Here is a 23,662-nt window from a genome sequence, read left to right on the forward strand (position 1 = left end):
CTTTATGCCTGGGACACAAAGACTTCTTCTGTATGTGATGCTCATCCACTTCACTTCTGTGCCCAGCTCCAAACTGGCCTACTTATCTCATGTTGCATATATGTTCTCACAACAGAGCCTTCACCTCAGTGCCAGCCCACTGCTGTCAAACTAAAGCCACAGCAAAGCAATCTGGCGGGAACATTGTTGCTTTCTATTGAAAATAAGAAAAAAAAACCACCCTTTTTGTGGTTTTTGGGAGGGCTGGCATGTGGCAAGTGCCCCTTCCTAATTAATTCTTGTCACCACTTCCACCACCTCTTTGCATGCTTTCATCTTCCCAAAAGCCCTGGGCATGGAGAAATGCAAAGGCCAGATTTTTGCAGAAAAGCTGAGAAAAAGGCAACAATGATGAACAAATGAGGGAAGTTAGAGTAAGGCCTGGAGTAATGTTTTGCTCTCTTCCTTCCCCCTCTCTTCCTTCTGTCTCATCCCCATCATCCTGTCACACCAAGAGAGGAAAGCACTGCTTTCAGCACAAAAGCAGCAGCAGTGGCTGCGATGTGAGGGCGGCAACACCACAAGTCTTGTTCCTGAGACAGAGTAAAGGACCACTGTATTTCAGGATCTGTTAACAAGGAAAAGGAGGAAAGCACACTGAAGCAACGGGATGGATGATCCCATTCAGAAGAAGAGAATTTCCACTCCTCAGCAATTCACAAATCAGTTTCAGACATTACAGTCAAACATTATTAAGGAGCAAAGACTATCGCAGAACTGCCTGTAAGCTCATTCTATCTTTTTTCCACTCAGCAATTGAAAACAATTATCTGAAGAATTATGCAGGGCTATTAACTCAGACAACTCTGCTCAGCAGAAGCTCTGCAGTTCGCTGTGTGAAAATTAAATCTTGCTTCCTTGGCAATTCAGAGCATGCATCAATTTTCAAAGCAGATTTTTAACAGGCAAAACTTATGTACTTCAACATTTAAAATGGCATGTATTAACAGCATAATAAAATCATAATTTCCCCCTCCATAACAAAGCAATCTATTTATTCTTCTTTCCTTGTAGCAACTTTGTTACAAAGTCTTTTCTTCTTCTGTTTTGCTCTTAGTATTAAAAGCCAAAGCAAGGGAAATAACGATCCACTCTGTTCACAAAGTAGATATTATTATTATTTTTAAAATCTACCATGGTTGGAATCAAACAACAGAGGAACTTGGTTGACCAGAACATATTTCAAATACATCAAGATGCAATCTTAAATCAGCAGCACAGGAGGTTCTTTAGCTCCTTTGAGTTACAAAAAAGGAAACCGTGTGAATTTTGCTTATAGAAAGGGAAACAAAACAAATAGCACTTCAGAGAGAAACCGAAAAGGGTACAACCACTATACTCTCTTTCCCCAACTGCCAATTCAATCTTGCTAATGCCATTTAAGACCAAAACCATGAATTCTCTCCTCAAAATCTGGACTAACTTGGTGCTTCAATGCAACCCCCTAGGAGCAGGGGTAGGCAACCTTGGCTCTTTTATGACTCGTGGACTTCAACTCCCAGAATTCCTGAGCCAGCAATGAGGAATTCTGGGAGTTGAAGTCCACAAGTCATAAAAGAGCCAAGGTTTCCTACCCCTGCCCTAGAGCATTGAATTACAATCACATCAAGAATTTTTTCCTCCTTAGTTTTTGGATGAAGGGCTTATCAATACCAAGTACTAGGAATAATTTTCTCTTTAGTCTTCAGAAGTGAGATGTTCTGATGACAATGTCCAGGCTCTCCTTTGTTGGCTCCTCTTTTTTTTTGGCATCATTTTCCAGCCAATTTATTCCCTCTGTTGCCCCACTCCAAGTATAATAATTTTACTACATTATTTTGCTTTCTAAAGAAAATTGTAGCCAGAAGCTGAAAACTGCATTCCACCAGCTATTGTTATAGTTCAATTCACATTATTTCTGAGTAGCTATGCTGGCTGGAGCTGAGAGAAGACAGGGCTCAAGAATATCCGGAGAACTGCAGATTTCCCTCCCTTGCACTATTTACATACACTGGGGGGGATTATTTAATATGGCTAATAGATTAATATATTCAAATTACTTATACTTAAAATCTAAAAATTACTTTCTTGGAATCTAGTGTTTCTTACTTCTTAATGCCGCAGAAGAAGTCTATGAGTCTATGGTACCAAAATATCAGAAGGAACGAGGTAGCACTTTTTCCAACTAACAAATTTGTTAATTGGGGGCTACCAGAATTCTTCTGATATCTGATAACCTGCATCTATTCAAAGGTACAACAGAATTAGATTTGTGCTACCTCTCGCTATTCTGTACTGTTCTAAAGAAGCACACAACAGATGATGAGTGCAGTATTTAACTATCTAAGAGCATCTCTTTTGTTAAAAATACCCTTCTTACAAATGAGAAAATACATATGTAAAACTATTTAGACATTATTAAAAAAAACCTTCTTAGATACTTCTAGTATCTAAGAAACAGGTATTCGTTTCCTTTTATATGTCCCCACGGTTCTCAAACCCAACATAAAATTCTCAAATAGCTAAAGTAGCATTTGGATTATCTGAGAACATAAATTTATGCAGCACTAATTGATCACAAATCTTGTAATATTAATTACTAAACAGAAGATCCATATAATCTTCTGAGCTTTCTTTTTCCATGAAGCAGATTATGGACAGCCTTTTTCTCTTCCTAAAGGGAAATCTTCAGGTTCTTTTAATGACTAATTTCTAGCCATATGAAAAGGAACAGGCCCAGCAATTAAATCTATTTCCATTTTGGGTTGAAACCAACTTGTGGAGTTCTTAAGTATGCTCAGTTTCACAAATGAGTAATAGGCCCTAAGGCTCACCCATTAGTTGAGAAGCCTTTTTGAGCAATGTCTCCTCCCAAAATTTAAGTCCTCCAGGCATCCTTCTATTGAAAGAAGGCTGACTCGTGGGTGCCCCTACCCAGTAGATTCATTCTTGGATAAGCCTACTGTATGTCTATTTACTCTCAACAATACAGAATTTTATGCTTTCCTGTACTTTCATGAATCCTTATTTTAATTTTGAATTTCTGGGGACAAATTTTCTCACTGCGGAAACAATAAAAATCAATACAAAATTCTTTATTCACTCCCATAATGTATATATTTATGACAGAAAAATGATAGCTGATACTTATTAAAATACATTATTGTGCACCAAAAGAACATAAGTGAAAGGAAATTATTTATACAATGTTCAAGTTAAATACACAGCAGAGTAGAAAGCAAAATTTAGTTCTCTATTTTGCTCTGGTTAAAATATGCCTCACTGTTCCAGCATATTTCTGCTTATGAGAAGTAGGTAACAAGAACCTAATATTATTACTTCAACAAAGCTGAGTTGCTACCTTACTCTTTGAAAGAGAGCTCTCCATTTAAAAGGCTTATTTTTGTTTAAATAAGACAAAAATGTACAGAAATGTATTTGTACCTTTTCTTAACATGCATATTTTTTTACTCAAAAGGAGCAGGGATTTAAAGGCACATTCGCAAACTTACACAATTTTCATATATTTTGTACCCTTACAGACTCAAAATTCTTAAAAACCAAAATAGTTCCACAAGTGAATTTAAAGTTGTACAGACAGATCCAGTTATTTTACATACTTTAAACATTTCCCAGAAGAATCTGACCTATGATTGTGAGAGTTGACACCAAGAACTGGAGACTGTACAATGTTTAGGAAGATTACACATTGTAAAAGTACACTAAAATGAAATCAGTATCTACGCATTTCCTGTTAATTGAAGGGCTTCCCAATAAGAGGAAGCTATAAAAAGCCACATATGATACTCACCAAGAAGACCTGCCTCCCTTTATTTCAGAAGAAGTTCTTAATCAGAGGCGTCAACATCTTCACCCACAGCTTGACATAGCGACTTGGCTGATCAAATGTTGAGGAGGACACTGTACTAGAACGAGAGTAAAGTTGCTCCTGCTCCTAGAGTAAGAAAATTACAACTTGAATTTCAACATTTGCTCTAATCAGAACCTCCTGAACTTTAGCCCACCACTGCTACTCAAGAACCAACAAATCTTGCTAGAGTTGACTACCATCCTTGTCTAGCTTAACTGTTTTGAATCAAAATCAGTGTGATCAGAGTCCTGGTATTTCATCCCAGCACATTATTCTCCTAAAATGTGATCACAAATTTGACACTTCGGTTTGCCAAAACTTTGCAGAGCTTGGCATCTCAGATGCTAACTGAGCCAAACCCCAAGTAATTGCAAACACAGAACCCAACCCACATATGTATACAAACATACAAGGAGGAATGCATTGCAAGATTGGCCCTACGGTTATTCTTTTTCCCGTAACACAGCCAAGCCCTGAGCTATAATTGTCCAAAAAGGAAACCCAGCTTTAATCTCCAGAGACTGGGCTGCTCATTTCTCTTCAGAAAAAAAATCCAAGGCTCCTTTCAAAAACTAATGTGCCGTCAAGGTTTCAATGTGGTTCCCAGAAATGTTAAGCTCTTTAAAGTACAAACAGTACAGCTGGAAGGAAAAGTGAATGCTCTTATTACAAAAGCATACACATGATATTTGAAAACGGTGTTTACAACACATAAAGATTTCATCTAAATTAATAAAACAGACAACTATACATAAAGAGCTATGACATCATTATGGGAGTCCTGCCCACCTTCCACCAAGCTCCACAGTTCTATTCTCAATTCTTAAAATGACATGTTTAACTCCAGCTAAGCCTACGTAGCCTACATCGCTTAGCCTATGCAAATGGCATTGCTATTCTCTTTTTTCTTCCTTTATCCCTGCAATCTAGATCCCATCGGGGTTTAATAAGACCAAGTTTTAGAAAAAAATAAACGGATCCCATTTAACACTTGAACACTCCACAATATTGCTTCCTATTTTACATCATAATTGTGGCTCAAAAGAATGCAGTTGGAAAAATCCTAAGGGCGATTAATTGAAGCTCTGCTGAGAGTGAGAAAACCATTACAGAGAGAAAGGCCGGCTTCACAGAATGTGCTGCCCCAGGTGACATGCTCCATTCCGAGGGTCATCATCTATACAGCATACAAAAAAGACTGAGGAATGACCATATAGGAAATAGAACTCTTTCAAAAGCTTTAAGTAAATATTCATTTCAGCACTTCTGTTTGGATCCATCGGAACGACCACAGGATTAGACTTTTACTTTCAAAAGAAATTCAGAAAAGTTAACTAAATTAGTTATAGAATATGAGAAATAAAAAAAAATGACAAGTACAGCTTCCCTTAGAGCTATCTAGAAAAAATACAGGTAATGCTTGCTTAACTACAGAACTTGGGAATGGCAACTCTCTCTCATAAAGTTGAATGTCGTGTGACTGTGCCAACTTAGGAAGGCAGTTGAGAAGCCCTGGCTGCCGTTGTTAGGTGAACCCTGCGTGGTTGTTAGGTACAACGTTATGCGATCATCATTTACAACCTCACTGAATTTGCTTGTCGGAAGCCAGCAGTGAAAGACACAAATGTCAATCCTATGACCGTGGGCTACTATTACCATTGTAATGTGAACCAGTTGCCAAATGCCTCAATCATTATCATGTGACCATAGGGATGCTACAGGGAGGCTAAACCCTATGAAGAACAGCTGCTGGAATTGGGTATGTCTAGTTTAACGAAGAGAAGGACGAGGGGAGACATGATAGCAGTGTTCCAATATCTCAAGGGTTGCCACAAAGAAGTGGGAGTCAAGCTCTTCTCCAAAGCGCCTGAAGGCAGGAAAAGAAGCAACGGATGGAAACTAATCAAGGAGAGAAGCAACCTAAAACTAAGGAGAAACTTCCTGACAGTTAGAACAATTAATCAGTGGAACTTGCCTCCAGAAGATGTGGATGCTCTAACCCTGGAAGTTTTTAAGAAGAGATTAGATAACCATTTGTCTGAAATGGTATAAGGTTTCCTGCCTGAACGTGGGGGATTAGACTAGAACACCTCCAAGGTCCCTTCCAACTCTATTATTCTGTTATGCTGCAATGGCCGTGATTACAAGACCAGTCATAAGTTTACTCATTCAGCACCATTGTAAGTCTGAATGGTTACTGAACAATTATTGTTAAACCTGTACAAACAATAAGCAAGTCAAAGACTGCTTTTTACAGCACAAGAAATGACAGCAATTTGTGTGCTTTAATTCCTCCAGTTTGTCTCAGGCTTCTGAAACACCCCTCTCACTTTTCTAACCTATGGAACAAGGCATCAAAAATGAAACAAAATAAGATAAAAATAAAGGAGGATCAAGTCCATCCTCTAACAAAAAGAGTTACAATTATGGAAATGGCAAAGTCTTTTTTTTGTGTCACACAAGATTACAAAAATTGTGGTATGTGGTGGCATGAACTACACCAGTTTCCCTTTCCCTCTTCCCAAAGAGAAATTCCTGCCACTTCCTATATTTCTGAAGTGTTGCACAAAGTAAAAGGGTATCTTCCTTCCCAACCCCCCCACCCACAGATGCCGCAGAAATAGGGGAGGCATATAGAAAGGCTGTTTTTTCCCTTACATTTTACACATATCAAAAGTGTAGCAAAAGATGCATTATTTCCACTGCTTCTGACTTCCACAAAACCAGATCAAACGATCAAAAGAAGTTTCCTTGAAACATCTGATATAAGTAAATAAAATGGGTCAGGGGAAGGTTCAGTTCTGACTACAAGCAAGTTGCAGACTAATACAACAAAACATACAGCCTCAATGTGCATTATTTCTGTGGTTCTGCTGCAAAGAAACTAGGTAAATCTTAACTGACTGAATATTGAATATTTATATAGTTCTGGTTCTCAAGGGGACATTCAGATCGGTTTGAAGGGTATTTGCAATATGCAAAAGAGCCCAGAATAATTATCATTTTATTAAACAAGTCTAGATTAAACAATTTACAAGGGTAATGCACAAAATATTTACTTGTTGTAGAAGAAAGATTACAGCCCACTCTGATTTGTGGGAAGAAAGCCAGGAAGAGACAGGAATTTTATCTCGTATTAGAATTAACTAGGCTTATGAGTTATCTAAACACCGGGAGCTACTGGAAACAGTTTCTAGAGATTTTGCTTGGGAAGCGAAGCGTTGCTACATTTCCCTGCAACCACCCTCAGATGGGAGAACCGCATCAGAAAAAGTCAGCTGAATTAATTTACGACCAGAATAACTGTACTTTCACATTTTTCTCATGCTCTCTTCAAATTCCTGGGTCAGCTTCTTATTCAGAATTCTTCCAGCACTCAACTATTTAAGGTAGTGGATCTTTAGTGAAAAGTCATGAAAACAGCCTTTTGTCGATTTCAATTATTTATTTATTTATTTATTTATTTTTTAAAACCTTCTCGTCACACCCAAACCCTCAGCCCTATGAAGGAGGGCCAGTGCTCAAAAAACAGAGTCCGTGTGCTACAAACCTGATGGAACTGCTGCTGTAGGGCTTTGTTTTCTGTCACTATTGCAATCTGTGCTTCCAGGTCACGATGAACTGACCTGTACCCAAAATTAGGAGAACCAATCAAAGTTAAGCAGGGCAGGCTGCTTCCTGCTAGGTACAACCAGAGGCCTGCAAGGAAACATAGAAAGGAAATATGGCAGACAGAGGAAGTGACCAGGATAGTTGTTAGGTGCTCCAAACAATTGTTTGTTATCCAAAGGCATGGTAACAAAGCATACTGAACATTTTGTTAGGTTTACCAGCAGTGTAAATCATTAAAGTGAGCAACCAGGAAATAGGGACGCTTCCCGCCAGAGATTATCATACAATTCATACGAGAATTAGCCTCTTTCAGCTTGCACAATGCAATCTCCACATGGTGCAGACCATGTTTTAATTTCCATTACTACATTCCAGCTGTCGCAAGCCTAACTAATGATCCAGGCCCCAATATTATACTTACCATATTTGAAAATAAATAATTACTGCGAAACAAGTTAGAATTGAAGCTGTTTTAGCAATTCTTAATAAGAAACTATAAAACAGCTCCTTTTATGTTATTACGATAAACGGGCAGGGGAAAAAACTACACCAACTGGAACTCCTGCAGAGTACAATGACTAAATAAAAACTATCAAATATAGGCTACACTGTGATTACCCCCAAAATGCTTTGCTTAATTTTTTTACAATGATATCAACATCAATAAAAAATCATAAAGGGCTAATGGTAATCATATCTGAAAAATGATTTGGGGATCTGGGCAGGAAGGAGAAAAGGCTTCCCTTCAGAAATTATACAGTGTGGCTTCCACATGCATAGATAAAATTAAGTTCATTTATTTCAAAAGTGAACAGCTCTTAAGCAATCAACTCCCCAGCAACACCTACTTGTCAAGCTGTTCCAACCTGAAGCAGACAGCAAGAATGTCCAAACAATATTTCTAACACTGTATTTTACTTGTGCAATTCACAACACAAACAATACAACTCACATTCTGAGAACATTTTCCCACTGGAAAAATATATATTAATATTTTAAAGAAAACTCTTTTAATGCCGCATTATGATAGAAGCCATTATAGAATCAGAAACAAATTTATCTCTGCATTTCTAATTCTAATGGTCATTCTGGTAAATAGAAAAATAAGATGCAGGGTTTTTTTGGATAAACAAGCCAACCTTCATTGCATCTTTAAAACGTATCATGATCACAGTAGATATGCTTTAATACAGATGCTATACTTTCAGCTGAAATAACGAGCAACCAACAGTTTTGATAGCTCTTTCTGAAAACTGGGGCTCCACCCAGGCAGTTACCTTTTTACCACTCTACCACATCGACCAGGACAAAAGTTGCACACACCCATTTTGCATGGTTTCCTATCTTCTAATCTCTTCCTCTTTACATATAAAAAAGGAGAAAGCAATATTCCAAAAACACCTATAATAACTACCCCAAACTCCCAAACACACATGCAATCAAGAAGCTTCCCTGCAGGCTAGGATCTAATTCATATCACAGCAAATAAATGAAACAAGAGCAGAAAGGGTCTGCATCTTTACTTATGGAGGATTGATTCATTGGCCCCTTATTTTTATTTTTAAAAGGGAATGGGGGATAGGCTGCTGGAAAGTGACCATTTTGCCATTGGAGTTCCGTGGTGCAACCTGGAAGAGCTGTGAGGTTCACACTTCACCTATGAGATGTGGTTTGCCAGCACTGACAAGTTTTGAAAATTAATCCTGATACTATTAATGAGGTGAGTACAATGTTGCAGTTTGCGTGCAAGCAACTGACTGCTGAAGAAAACACACTTTTACAAGTTGCATTTGAAGAGCCTGCAGTGCAGTAACATCTAATGAATGAATTTTGCTGCTGAAACTTAAGAGTTTAAAACATCTATTCGTTTTCTGTTAAAGTGCCATTAAAAGCATAGGAAAATTAAATGACCAAGTTACTGCAACCATTTTATTAAATTTGATTCTTCTTTTAAGGTAAATAAGCCCTTCCAAGTTAGCCATTTCCTTTATATTTCTGCTTTTGTTTTCTTGCACCTGAAATAAAATTAGTCACCCAGACACACTGAGTTGAGCCACAAATTATTTTTCTATTACTCTAAATATTCCATATTCTTCTATCCTCCCTGCATATCGTTGTTTTAAAACAAACAAGGACCCTGATTGTCCAGCTGCTCCAACCGATGGCTCTGAGCACAACCTACAATGCAACTCAGCAGAAGTGAGGGAAAGAGCTGCCTGCTGGCCCACTGGACTCTGACAGAAAAGACCCCGGCATTGTTTTTGTCCTTACGGACCAGGCAGAAGATGGGAAGCCAGAAGCCAGGAGACTGCCTACTGTAAGAGGCGATTAGTCTTGGGACTATGCCAACCTGATTTTGCTCAGGTCATGACTCACCTTTCCAGGAGGAAAATATAAAGAATGTCTCACTTGTCACTCAGTTGCAGAAGACGTTTACCTCAGCACAAGGGATACTTTGCCCCCAGTTGCATAACTGACGGCAAACCATTTTTCCCTGCAAGAACATACTTGCCTCTCCTAAGAGGTGCTTACCACTAAAACCTTTATTTACCTCAAGCCTCCTCACCTAATCTCATCTCTCCCTCCACAGCCAGATTCCAAGACAGGAATCTTAAATGTGCTTTCCCAAACTAGTAAGGAAAAGATATTACTGCCTCTTACTCAACTTGGTTTGGTAAGCTGATGAATTCTTGGTAGTCCTAATTACTAAGAGAGCTTTACAGTTTTTTAAGCTGACACGTCTTATCTAAAACTCTAGCCAGCACAACACACTGGCCAGCACAAGATGGAATGTATCAAGAATGAGAAACTCTTCTTCCATTCAAATTTGCAGCACCAAGAAATACATGGAATTGTGACTCTGTATGGCAACTGCGCTTGCAATGTTTTTGCTTTGCGTGTAGACTTTATTTTCAATTGCCATTGCTCAGTCAAAGTAACTCAGGATAATGTCAATGCCCATGACATTATCCTGAGCTACTGTAGAATCAGCAGCTTTTTAAAGTATAGTGCAGTGGTGGCGAACCTATGGCACGCGTGCCAGAGGTGGCACTCGGAGCCCTCTGTGGGCACACGTGCCATTGCCCCAGCCTCGCCTCCCCCCATGACCCCCTCCTCACCAGCAACCCCCCTGGAGGAGAGTCGCCCCCGAGCGTGGCCCACGCAGAGCAGCACAGCCAAGGACATGGCAGCCAGGCAGAGTAGACAAGACTCTGCCCTCACGCCCCATTGCGCACAGTTGATGCTGCGGGGCGTGGGCAGAGGGTGTGGCCACCATGGCGCTGCTGGGCTGCCTGGGCGATCTGCAGCAGGCCCTGGAAGCGGTGAGTGGCCCTGCGGACAGACGGGGTGGGGGTGAGGGCGGGGTGGGACGGAGCGGGGGCAGGGCAGGGGGTGGTGGAGCGGGGGCGGGACCAGCTTTTGGGCACTCGGTCTCTAAAAGGTTCGCCATCACTGGTATAGTGTGTATTTCACATCTCTGTTCAATGGAAGAAACATTGAATCATAGAATGAGGAAAGCCATGTCATGTGTAGTTAAATGACAAAAGTATGAAGGCTTTGGAGAGAGAAAAAATCAGGGGGAAAAATTCATGAGGACCCCCAACCCACCCTCCTTTCACAGCATGGAGAAAATAACCAAAGTCCTCCTTTGTTTTCTTATTTTTCCTGGTCCTCATATCTCTAAAGAGGCTTGCAATAACGGAGCCCACTGCCAGTAGTAATACAGAAGATCAGTCATTCTAAGCCCATCCCCATTCGAAAGGTTGCTGACAGGGGAGATCTTAAAAGAACGCATAAGCAAATGCTGTTGGTTACCCACATGATCCCATCCCTTGCCCTTTTTCCTGATTTTGGCTGAGTGGGAACATGAATATGTTTTCTTAAGAGAAAAGAGCTTAGTCAGCAGCCATCCCCACACCCAACCTCCAAGCCTATTCCCAGAAGCTCTGCAGGAAGGAGGCTGGGAAGATACCAGCATTCCCATAATGATTAACCACCACAAACTCAGACAAATAAAAGCCTAGATCCCTGAAGTACAACGGCCTGTTAGGACGTGAACTTTGGGATTTGCTCAAGGTAATAAGATAGATTAATACTCTAATCCAATTTATATAGTAAGCAACAAAGAGGTTCCTTGGTACAATAAAAAGTGGACTGTTGCAAGGGAGAACTTGGGATTCTACATGGGGAATACTAATTATTCCTGGCAGCAGCTTATCTTCCAAGAGCTAGACAATGGATTCCACATGACAATGTATAATTGAATGAAAATTCCAGGCACCTCAATGACAGGAAATGCAAAATATCCAAATCTGAGAAATTCAAATTTGGTTGCTTTCAAATAAAGGCTATGAAAATTACTGTATTTTTCCAATGGTTTACATATTCTGAGATGCTATGGTTTCCACATAAATTATGGCTATATCACAGCTGGGACACTTCACTTTCATTTATGTTTTAGGAATCCATTTCTTCTCCCTGGCATATCACAATGTCACCCTGTTTAACCTTGAATTCCACTCCGCGTACCACATCTTTTGCAGAAAAAAATTCAGATCAAGGCAAGCTAGTAAAAATGCAGGCATCCACTGTCTTTTTTCCAAAATGGATATGATTTCAGATTTCCCACCCTAAATTCTCAGAATACAGGAAAGACAGGACTGTTTCATTAATGGGAGGATTCTTCCCTTCAGGCATCCATCATTCTTAAATGTCACTGGAAAATTGGCAGATTCAGTTCAGTACCCAGATTGTTATTTGTCAGATGCCCTAACTGGCCTTTAGATCCCATTCAGTCGCTACTTTCTTACATGGTAACACAATTTCCTGCTTTCCCAACTGACCACATCACAGTAACAGGAAATGAAGAAATTGTAGTAAAACAAATTACAAAGTCAGTAATGAATTGAACAATTCCCATACATCTTCTTCCCAAATTTAGTTCTATATAGTTCCTATTTTCTACTGTCTTTCCTATATGGAGAAATACTTTTGATTTTGACATGGCCATCTTTTTTTTTTATTTTCTTCCTCTGTCTTGTTGTATTGCTGACATGTTTTTATCTTTTGTATTGGATTTATTTTAAGCTATTTTTTTCTATGTAAGACACTGAGAGTTGCAGCGGTATCTAAATGCATTCAATGAACAAATAAACAAACAAACAAATAAATAATGGTGCTCTAGTTTCATTCATGTTATGGTTCCTATATGTCATATTCCTGACCTAAATATAAAATTATCAGAATAAACTAATTATCAACAATAAGCCAGTGGTTTTGCTGCCACTCATTAGTTCAGGAACAGTAAAGTATTTACATCTATCCCTGTGGCTTAAAGTTCTTACTTGAAATCCTTTGTTAATCTCTACTCTAAGACAGGCATCTTGGAAATGTACCACATAACCTACCTCAAAGGGCTGTTTTTGTTGTGGGGAAAACAGAAGGAGGAAGGAGAGTTATGTATGTTTGTTGTCTTGAATTACTTATAAAGTAATAAAGAGAGGATAAAAAAATTAACAATAAATAAATACATCAAATGACTGTGGCCTTTTCCTAGCCTTTTTAAATCTACAATTCATAATCAAATCATCCAGCTGGGCTTCCAGACAAAGACCTGGCATGGAAATTATCCAAGGAACATTCTTCAGAGCAGATACAGATAGATGCTTAAAAGAGAATTAAGTCCAACTCAAGCTTTGATAAAATGTTCAGCCACTACAAAGCGTAAGCGAAAGTCCTTTACCTAGAATGTCTCACCTTTGGCATGGAAAGTCCATCCACTCCTGGTATATTCCTGCAGCTGAACTCTCTCCTCCTGACCTAGGCCGCACACCTTGCTGAAGAATTGCTGTTCAATGTAAACATAGGCAGCAGGGATGGCACCTGCCACCCCTTTGGCTCCAAAGAACCCATTCACCTCCGGTGAGGCTAGTAGAATCTGGAATTTTGCCCGCGTGCCTAGAATCAGATCTACATATGTTTTTGTGAGGTTAAAATAACCTGTGGTGAGGTATATGCTGGCACCCTGCTCTGCTTCCATAAGGAGGGTCTTCGTGACAGCCTCATCTATCCGAATCCCAAACGGCTTCATCTGTATTAGTGGATAAATCCATGTATCTGGTTCTGATTGCCCATCACCAACTGCCTTTGGATCACAGGATGAGATTTCTCCTTCCATACTGTTGCTATAGGAAGTCTGAGTGTGCAATTGTTCTTGTTTGATCCTGGCGGAATTGATCACTTCCATCACTCTCTTATTTGCCATCTCATAATAGGCCATCTTGTCTCCTAAGAAAATAAATGTGTGATTTAATGAAATATAACATTACCTTTATGAAATTTATCAAGAGATCAGAATAGTAGTAGCTGGTTGCTTCCTGCAGGCCAGGAATTATGGAAGTCAAATTAACCTAAAACAGTGGCACTTAAAACAGGAGGAATTACACTCAAAGAGGTATCTGGACATATCATGGAGCAATTTGTAACTGCCTGTTTGTGAGCCAAAGGTCCAGTTGGAATGACCCTTCCAAGACAACAGAGGGTGGGGATTGGGGAAGGGGTATTGACACTGAAACCAGGAAAGAGGTAATTGGACCAAGCTGTTTAAGAACCACTGAACCAAATCACGAAAAGGTATAAGTTTCCCAAAAGAGGTTTTATCCAAATATATACCAATATACCATTTCATTGATGGCCATAAGAAAGGATTTGATGTATTTTTCCCTAAATATACGGACTTACCTTCTAATCTTTCTGCATTTACTGTTAAGATAGAATCTTAGGTAGGCAAACTGCATGTTTTTAGTTTGAATTGAAATACAGAACAACTTCTCAAATTCAAATTCAAATCCTTTATTGTCAAAGTACGACATGTGTACACAACGTGCTGGCCCCACGGGTCTATCATACATGGAGTTATTTTCCATTCAGGAGTCTGACAGCCCATGGGTAGAAACTGTTCTTCAGTCTGTTGATGCGGCTGGCTATGCTTCTATATCTCCTACCCAATGGCAGGAGAGTAAAGAAGTGCTGACCAGGGTGTGAGTCGTCCCTGAGGATTTTCCTCACTCTTCTAAGGCAGCGGGCCCTAGTGATGGCGTCTAGTGGTATCAGGGGACAGCCCACGATGTTTTCTGCTGTGCTCTTGTAGAACTGTAAGTAATCTCTTCTCACTGAAAAAAGGATAAATCTTTCCAACCCATATTAGGATTCTAGTGACCAGGACCTGATTAATGAAACTGGAAATCTACCCCTATTACCAGTTTCTCGTTCTTTCTCACTTTTTTTTTTTTAAAATAATACTGCTTATTATTTAATTTTCTTTATTCCTACTATTAAAAGCTTATTGCTATGACTAATGGTATTGGGAGGCCCGCTTTCTCAAATAATCTTCTGTAAAACATAGCAAAGGACGTCAGTCACCCACCTTAACATGGACATCCTAAACTCTAGAAAACAAGTAGTTAGTTGCAAATTATTTACTAATTTAAGCTAGCTTGTGACCAGCAAAAATAAATTGAGGTGAAACTGATGCAAAGTAGGAGAAATAACATTTTCTTTGAGAGTACAAAAGCAAGACATTCTTCAGATCCTTTGCACACCAATCAACCCACATATATTTCCTATAAAGCAGACAGGAAAATAAAAAAAAATATGGTGAAGAAAGTAAATGCAGCTTCTTACATTCCCATCTTCAATTTTTATTTTATTCACTATTTATACAAATGTTACAAGTCATGCACTTCCAAGGACCTAGGTAGTTTGCGAACAAAATAGCAAAAAGACAAGCAAGCTACTGCGTTTTGAATCAGAGCATCTTCAAAAACAGTGTAGCAGGGGTAGTCAACCTTGGCTCTTTTATGACTCGTGGACTTCAACTCCCAGAATTCCTGAGCCAGCACAGCTGGCTCAGGAATTCTGGGAGTTGAAGTCCACGAGTCATAAAAGAGCCAAGGTTGACTACCCCTGGTGTAGAGTGTACATGCAAGCAGTAATAAAGCATGAGTTAATGTTGCTAGGGTCTCCCAGTGTAGGAAGACCAACAACTGGCATAACAACTAGAGCTGGTCAAAGTCCTCTGGCTGTAGCCTCTACCAGTTGCTCTAAGCCCAAAGGACCCCCTAATGCTCTTTAGGAAAAACATGGTCTTGTCTATCAGATAAAGTCCGACCCACAACAGAGCCAGATCAGCCACCAACACAAACTGTCAGTGTTTGTAACATGTTTTACTTGTTAGATTGGTTAAATTGCATCCATTAATAATGGCAATGGGATATAAGAATGATATGATAAATGAAATCTGGTTCTCAACTAAAGAATTGTGAATTTATTCAATTAATTTTTGTTAGGTGCTACTTTACCAAAGAATTAGGTTAAAGAAGAAAAGCAGAGGCACCAATAACTGAGGCATATGGGGCATAGTGGGAAGAATGTCTCTTCCTCCTGCCTTGACACGACTCATTTTCCAAGTTTTGATTATCAGGAATGGGTGAAACAATTTAGCCTTATCCAATCCTTAGATCTCTTGCAGAGACTCTTGACTTCCTTAGCGAAGGTAACAGAATAAAGCTGAAATGCTACTTTGTGACTCTTATGGACTCTGGGATTTGTGATTTAGTGTGATTAATTGAATTTACAGGTTCTTTCAGCTGGTGAAAATAAAAGAGGCCCCTATCTGATACCCTGCTGTCTCTCTGTCTATCTAATTTGGCATCTCACCAAAGGGAACTCTGGGCAGCACACAATAGATAAACCACACAATAAATGAAAATGTAAGCTACGCAAATACCCCAAACTGGAAAAACTACTAAAGTGACATTCATGCCACGTACCTCTTCCATTTAATGAACATAATTTACTATGTGCAAATAATAAAAAAAAAAGGCTCCAGTGATTTTAGTGAGACGGGAATTTATAGCAGTTAAGAAGCTGTCAGCTAAGATGCATGTCAGGTACATTCTTCTGTGCCTATTTGGCTAATTCAGGATATGCTCATCCACATAACAAACATCGGAGGGCAGTCCAGTCCCCCTTTACCTACTCCCAGAGTATTTGCTTTTGTTACCTGATCTAGAAATCACAGCAACTGGCTTGCCGGGAAGGACTCTCAACAATTGGTATTGCTTGGAAAATACCTCCCAAGGGAAAACGACACCCAGTGACTTATGCTCTGTATTAAAGATTAGCTTTCCAGGTTGTAACAAAGAAAGACTATTCCCCAGATCAAAAAAAAATATGCCAGTGAGTACAAATAGCATCCACCCATATGAGCATTCATGCAACATTTTAAAGCACACGTTATACAACAGCGCTTGGAGTTCTTTGCTTTTCATATTCAGGAAACACCACAAAGTTACTCAAATTATTTACCAGCATGGAAATCATTAGAATGTTTAATTTTAGCCTCACAATCTACAGAACCATGTCAGCTTAGCCAAAGCCCCTGGCTATAAAAGATGAATGCAAAATTTTATTGTGGACTCAACATTGTTTTAAATGGTTTTTGTTTTTTTGTTTTAATATTGTGGTTTTTATTCTTGACTGTCATCCAGAGTTCCTCCTGTTTAGTCATCATCATAAAATTTAATGACACCTGTTGATAAATTCCTTCCATCATTGTTCCTCCTGTCTCAAAGGTTGCAACCCTAAAGTATATCAATTGGCAATTGTATCTGTAATCCCAGTAATTCCAGTAAGCATGGAAATTCCTTCTAGCTAAATGAAAATGCTACCTCTTTCCATCCCCATTCCCCTCTTACAAAAGAATTTCCCCACCAACGAAAAAGGTCTCTCCTGAGATCAGGCTAAAAGCAGATTAAAAAGGAACCATAACTCCATTTTTTTCAGTGTATACTTTACAGAAAGGTGCTTTCAGATTCCATCCTTAGGAATATAAAAGAAGATCAACATGGTCTACTGGGCCTGGCAGAGGTTTCCTAGCTCTGATTTCAGAGATCCTTATGAATCCAGGATACTGGTATCTGGAATGCATATTAAAAGGTAGTCTGGATTGATATCAGTAACAGGCTTTTCTGACATTATGTTGACTATTGTTTAATTTTATTTGATTTAATAAGTTATATATTTTAACTAAATTTTATAAGGTCTAGTTTATCCATTCTTCTTACTGAAAAATGCCTACCTGTTGGTACTCTACTACTTCCTTAGAATTAAAAGTGCCTAGGTTTTCATGTGTCTACTTTGTATTTTTGTATTAATATCCCTTTAGTTTTATACCACACTTAGTTTTTAAACATATTCTATATTAATTATACTTAAACATCATAATGATTATATCAATTAAATATTATATTAATATATTACAGCCATAATTAATATAACTTATATTGTCATCCTCCTCCTCTCTAGAGCCTCTCTATCCAGAAAGATAGTATTTATTTTCCTTTTGAAAATATTTGAGAGCACCATGTTTGTATTCTCACCATGTTTGTATTCTATAGGCATACCTCTAAACATCTGGAAGAACGCCAAGAGAAGTTCAGTTAGGAGCAAGAAAACGCAACTGAATTCTGGAAAGGTACAAGTATATATATACATACATATATACATACACACACACACACACACACACACACACACACACACACATATATATATATATACACGCACATGTATACATACATACATACATACATACATACATACATACATACATACATACATACATAGAGTCCTTGACTTACAACAGTTCATATAGTGACCATTCAAAGTTACCAGGGCACTGAAAGAAGTGACTTAACCATTTTTCATACTTACAACCTTTGCAGCATCCCCATGATCATGTGATCAAAATTCAGATGCTTGGCAACTGGTTCGCATTTATGACGGTTGCAGTGTCCTGGGGTCATGTGATTCCCTTTTGCGACCTTCTGACAAGGAAAGCCAATGGGGAAGCCAGATTCACTTAACAACCAGATTATTAACATTAACTGCAGTGGTTCACTTAACTACTCACGTAACAAATGTCTCACTTAACAACAGAAATTTTGGGCTCAGTTGTGGTCAAGTCAAGGACTAACTGTATGTATAATAAATTACTTGCTAAATACCTCCCCAAAATCTCAAATTATGGCAATATAGAAAATAAAGTGATACATGGCCATCCTACCTTTGTAAGGATGGACCATCCCATCTATAGTTTTGACTGTGTCATCTTGCTGTAACTGTAAAGATACATCCCCAACTGCATTTACTAGCTCAGTGAAGAAATCTGCAATCTCTGGTGAGTCTTGCAGGAAGACGTAACGGTCTTGTCGATTGCTGAAGTAAGAGTCACTTAAGTTGGCTCTGGAGAAGGAAAATAGGGTGGCAGTTAAGAATGCCAAATGATAGCATGTAAATCATATTCAGCTCACATACATTTGACAGTTGAGAAAACAATAGAAAGGAAGGCATGTAAGATTAATCAACATATGAACATTGACATCGCCTTCCTGATACATTTCCCCATTTAAACTTTGGTTAAACGCAAATGAATTGTAGAATGCTTATTCAGAATCACTTCATAGAAACAGTCCAAAAATGGCAAATTGCAGAACAGAACTATGACACAGATTCCAGAATATGCAGAATGATTCCCTAATACAATCTGGTTTAATTGATTGCCTTCTTTCTTTCTTCTGGATTCTGGAAACCACAGAATTCTTCCATGTGCCCCAATGCTATTTCCTTATAAAGAGGAACTCACCCACTCAAGATCACATTATCATCAAAGAGATAGACTTTGATATGCTGCAACCCGATGGTCTCATTAAAACGCTCAGGAATTAGATGTCTGAGAAGACCACGTAGCTTAGGAGTGTGGAAGAGAGAGACACGGACCTTATCTGGAAATCGCCTCAGGAGTGGAAGCAGCATGGTTCGAGAATTCTTCTGGCCTTGGGAGGGGGAGGGAAACAGATTTGATGGGATTACAGTAATACAGAATATCTGCTCCAATCCACTGTAAGAATTAGAAAACCTTAACGTTCAGGAGATGCTGGAAACGTTTATGTATAAAATGTCTAAATAGGTTGTTCATCAGCTGCAGAGTGACAAAAAAAAAATCACCACTTATCTCTCTAGAAACACATGTTAGAAGACATTTTGTGTCACGTCTAGTTGTTTTGGATTAATAACCAGAGAATTAAGTGGACAATGATTGTACTAGGCCAGGGGTAGGCAACCTCAGCTCTTTTATGACTCGTGGACTTCAACTCCCAGAATTCCTGAGTCAGCATAGCTGGGAGTTGAAGTCCAAGAGTCATAAAAGAGCCGAGGTTGCCTACCCCTGTACTAGGCATATATGCTTTGGCTCATTTCCATCTCTAGTAATCAAGAATAGTAGTTAAGATTATGATTAAGCATTTTTCTGATCTCCCAAAGATGGACCTAATAGGAAGATATTAACTTCACCTCCTCCAGAGGCCAGGCCTTAAAGCATGTCTTTATTTTACAGAGGCAACTCTCTGCCTTCAGCTGCAAGTTCTGACTCCTCCTTTATTGTATATTTCACATAACAGCAAAATACTTGCATTTTTCCATCAAGGACACTTTCATTACTACCTATAACTAGCCTATACTTTTGGAAGCAGCCAGCAACACAATGTCATTCACTGAACTGTTGCTTTGACACACTACAGATCTCTGCATGGAAAACCTGAGTCACGCACTTCTTGTCTTCTGGTAACTGCTCAAGACACGAACTTACTTTTATTCTTAGGAAATATCAGCAGCAAGTCATGCAAGAGGAGTAGAGATATCTCTTAGAACAAAATCAAAGAATTTGGTCATCAGCAAGATTGGTGGTTGTGTAGCTGTGAGGCCAAGATCAGAAGTCATTCACAGTAGCTGTTCTACATAAGGGAAGATTTTTTGGAGGGGGGGGAAAGGGTACCGGTCTCTGACTGGTCTGGTGAGGAAGATGCACCAGTAAGAAGGAGTCAGATCTGAATCTGAACCTCAATACGAAGTATGAGAATTAGCTAGTAAAAGAAGAGGCACTGAGGCTGTTGTCGTGGCACAAGGTCTAAAGTGGATGCAATATGAATAAAGAACTATTGAGACAGGTTGGAGGTATTTTCAAGTCCAAGAAAACAGAATGCATAGTGGAACCAAAGGCAAAATAATGAGAGAAAGAAATAGTGCAGTACCTCTGAAAATGGAGAGTATCAGATCTGCTGCCCAGATGGACTCGGTGGATGGCCATGAAAACAATTAAAACTAAAGGAAGGTTTCAAAGGGGCAAATAAAAACATCACTGAAAAGAAAATCCATGGATTTTGACATGTTCTGAATGTGTTTTTTTGTTTTTTTGTATTAGAAACAAGGAAAAAGCAACTCAACAACACAGAAAATATTCCTGATTATATCAAGCAGTAAAAGAGGAGCTGAGGAAAACCAGCAGGCTAATAATACCTAAGTGGGAAGAGATAGGGTTCCTATCAATTTAGCTCAGCTGGGGAATGCTCCAAAACACTTAATTTGGCAGATACAGACTCCTCAACAGGATGCAGAGACCGAGGAAAATTAACATTATTCTACACAACAAAATAGGAAGACTTGAAAAGGCAAGACTTACTTTTTAGTGTGTCAAAAAAAAAAAAAGTACCAGGAATATCTTGCCTGGGTTTTAAATTAAAAGAATCTCTGATTTTTATGGTTCGTGTTTGCAAAATAAAACTACAGAGATACAAAGACAGAAAGGGCTTGAAATCTACAGAAGAACTGAACTTAGTTTTTGAGCACTGGTTTCAGACAAAGGTCCAAATTCTTTGATCTGCAGAATTATTTAAACCCAGTTCTTATATCAGAGGTTCCCAACCATATCAGTCTATCCCAGCTAAGTGAAAAGAGTTGGTCAATGAATACGTATATACCTACCTCGGGATCCTCTTATGAAGTCTAACAGGATGGACACTCTAAAATTGGGACTCCCACATCCCTTCAATGAGCTTTCCAAAGCTATTTCAATACAATCCACCTACAAGAAGAAAACATACACAAATGCACAAGACAGCCTTCCTTCCTTTCAAGTATACTAAGTGTTGGGAAGTGAAGTGTGCATAAAATAAAACAAATGTCAGATTTACACAGAACTTCGACTTGGGAAGCATCAGTGTTTTCCTAATTCTAAGTTTGTTTCTCCTATCACAGATATATTAACAACTCACGTACAAAAATATAAGAGTGACTCTCTGGATTAAGAGGTCTGAAGCAAGAGCTCCTAACCCTCCAACAAAAAAAACTAAATCTAAGGCATCTCTTATCTAGCTATTTAGTAAAAAGGCTCCAATCCCTCCTTCCCATTTTAGATACTTACTAATTCCTGTTCCAAAGATCCTGTTCCAAGATACAGGGAAGCTAAAACAATTCGTTGCTTAGCCATCTTTGCCTGTCCCTGAAAGAGAAAAACATTTAGATGTGCTAATAAGTCTATCAAATGAAGCATCCAAGTACAGATAGTTCTTGACTTATGACAATTGCGCCCAAAATTTCCGGCACTAAGCAAGACAGTTGTTAGGTGAGTTTGCCCCATTTTACGACCCTTCTTGTTACAGTTGCTAAGGGAATCACTGCCCTTAAGTTAGTAACACAGTTAAGTGAATCTGGCTTCGCTGTTATCTTGGAACAGGATCCTTGGCACAGGAATTGTTTGTCAGAAGGTCGCAAAAGAAGATCACCTGACCCCAGGACATCGCATCCGCATAAATAAATTTTGATCACGTGACCATGTGGATTCGGCAATAGCCGTAAGTGTGAAAAACTATCATAAGTCACTTTTTTCAGTCCGTTGTAACTTCAAACGGTCACCAAAAGAATGGTTGTAAGTCAAGGACCACCGGCATCTCCTACAGGACACCCAATACAGCACTTAATTTTAGAAGAATCAATAAAGCTGAAATTTACCTGGAAAACTATTAAAACCTTTTTGCTCACAACTGGACTGAGAACAAGTTTCTTGGTTGCAAGTGAGTCTCTCTCTCTCTCGTCAACCAGAAGGTCAAGAGAGAGGTAAGACTGCTAATACTGGAGAGGTGATGCTCTTTCATCACTTTCAATTATATACAAACTGACGTTTTTCTGTTCTAATATTATCCCCCAAAGGAGGTTTGAAAGTCATTAATGTACTGAATTAAATACAATCACTCACATTTTAAAAATTACTTTAAACATCCCACCTTTATAAACTTAGAAGAACCTACTTCTTGCTAGAAACTGGGGGGCGGGGGGAATGAACATTTAATTTTGGATTTTTTTTTGTTGCTGTTTTTTACATTTTATGCTGAAACTTAATGAAAACATTGAATGAATGAATGAATGAATGAATGAATGAATGAATGAATGAATGAATGAATAAAGTAAGTTAGCAACACCCATATTGCTGGCAGATGTAGTCCAATACTTTTAAGCAAGGGTCTTTCTCTGCCCAGTTACCTGATTTTTCTATGTGGAAGTGTCAGGGGTTGAACCTGACACATTAAAACAAGCATAACACTGAGATTACAGGACTTAGCTTTTCATGTCTCACAATATTCACAGAAATTTACACTAGTTGACAAAAGGATTTTTTCTTCTTCAGTCTTAGAGTTGAATATAGTAAGTAATTCACCAAGGAATGGTAAGGTAAAATTACTTTAACCTATAAGTCTGAAAAGACTTTTTAGAACACAATAGAACCACTGAATTCTCCTGTCATGTAGTATAAACAAAATCTGTGACAAAACATGCAAGAGAAAAATATTGAGATCACCTTCATAAGTTCATAGAATTCAGCTGGGGATGAAAGCACCTTGATGTGGGAGCCAGCAATACCAAATTCTGGAACCAAGTTTCTGATCCATTGAAAAATATGTGTTCCCTCAGGGCTAAAGCAATTGGTGGGAAGAGTCAGTTGTGGAACCGCAGAAGTGAGTAATGGAGCCAACAGCAGCCATGATGACCTAATATGAAAAAGAGATTAGCTTAGCAACATATATGGTTTTCCCTTAAAGCCTGTAGATATATGAGGAAGGAGATATAATCAAGTCCTAAGCACTACAGGTCCATCTTTCACCTATATTACAGGTGAGAACTAAGTAATTACATATTTAGCAATTTCCCATCAAAATGGTTAAAATAAATAAATAAAATTGGCACCTTGCAAAATGAAAAAGCAACACA

At 38.7% G+C, this 23,662-nt stretch overlaps 1 protein-coding gene across 1 annotated transcript; it reads right to left on the reverse strand.

The window, feature by feature from the left end:
• Positions 1-3,831: 3,831 nt before the first annotated feature.
• On the reverse strand, positions 3,832-23,270 carry PGS1 (phosphatidylglycerophosphate synthase 1). Its single transcript, XM_015818889.1, is given in 9 exon segments — positions 3,832-3,898; positions 3,901-3,973; positions 7,440-7,588; positions 13,259-13,789; positions 18,630-18,808; positions 19,209-19,398; positions 21,383-21,482; positions 21,822-21,899; positions 23,253-23,270. Coding segments are annotated over 9 exon segments (1,338 nt in total). The 5' UTR covers positions 23,259-23,270; the 3' UTR covers positions 3,832-3,866.
• Positions 23,271-23,662: the final 392 nt, after the last annotated feature.

The sequence above is a fragment of the Protobothrops mucrosquamatus genome, unplaced genomic scaffold (assembly GCF_001527695.2).
Source record: "Protobothrops mucrosquamatus isolate PMUCROS unplaced genomic scaffold, P.Mucros_1.0 scaffold814, whole genome shotgun sequence".
Classification (NCBI taxonomy): Eukaryota; Metazoa; Chordata; class Lepidosauria; order Squamata; family Viperidae; genus Protobothrops; species Protobothrops mucrosquamatus.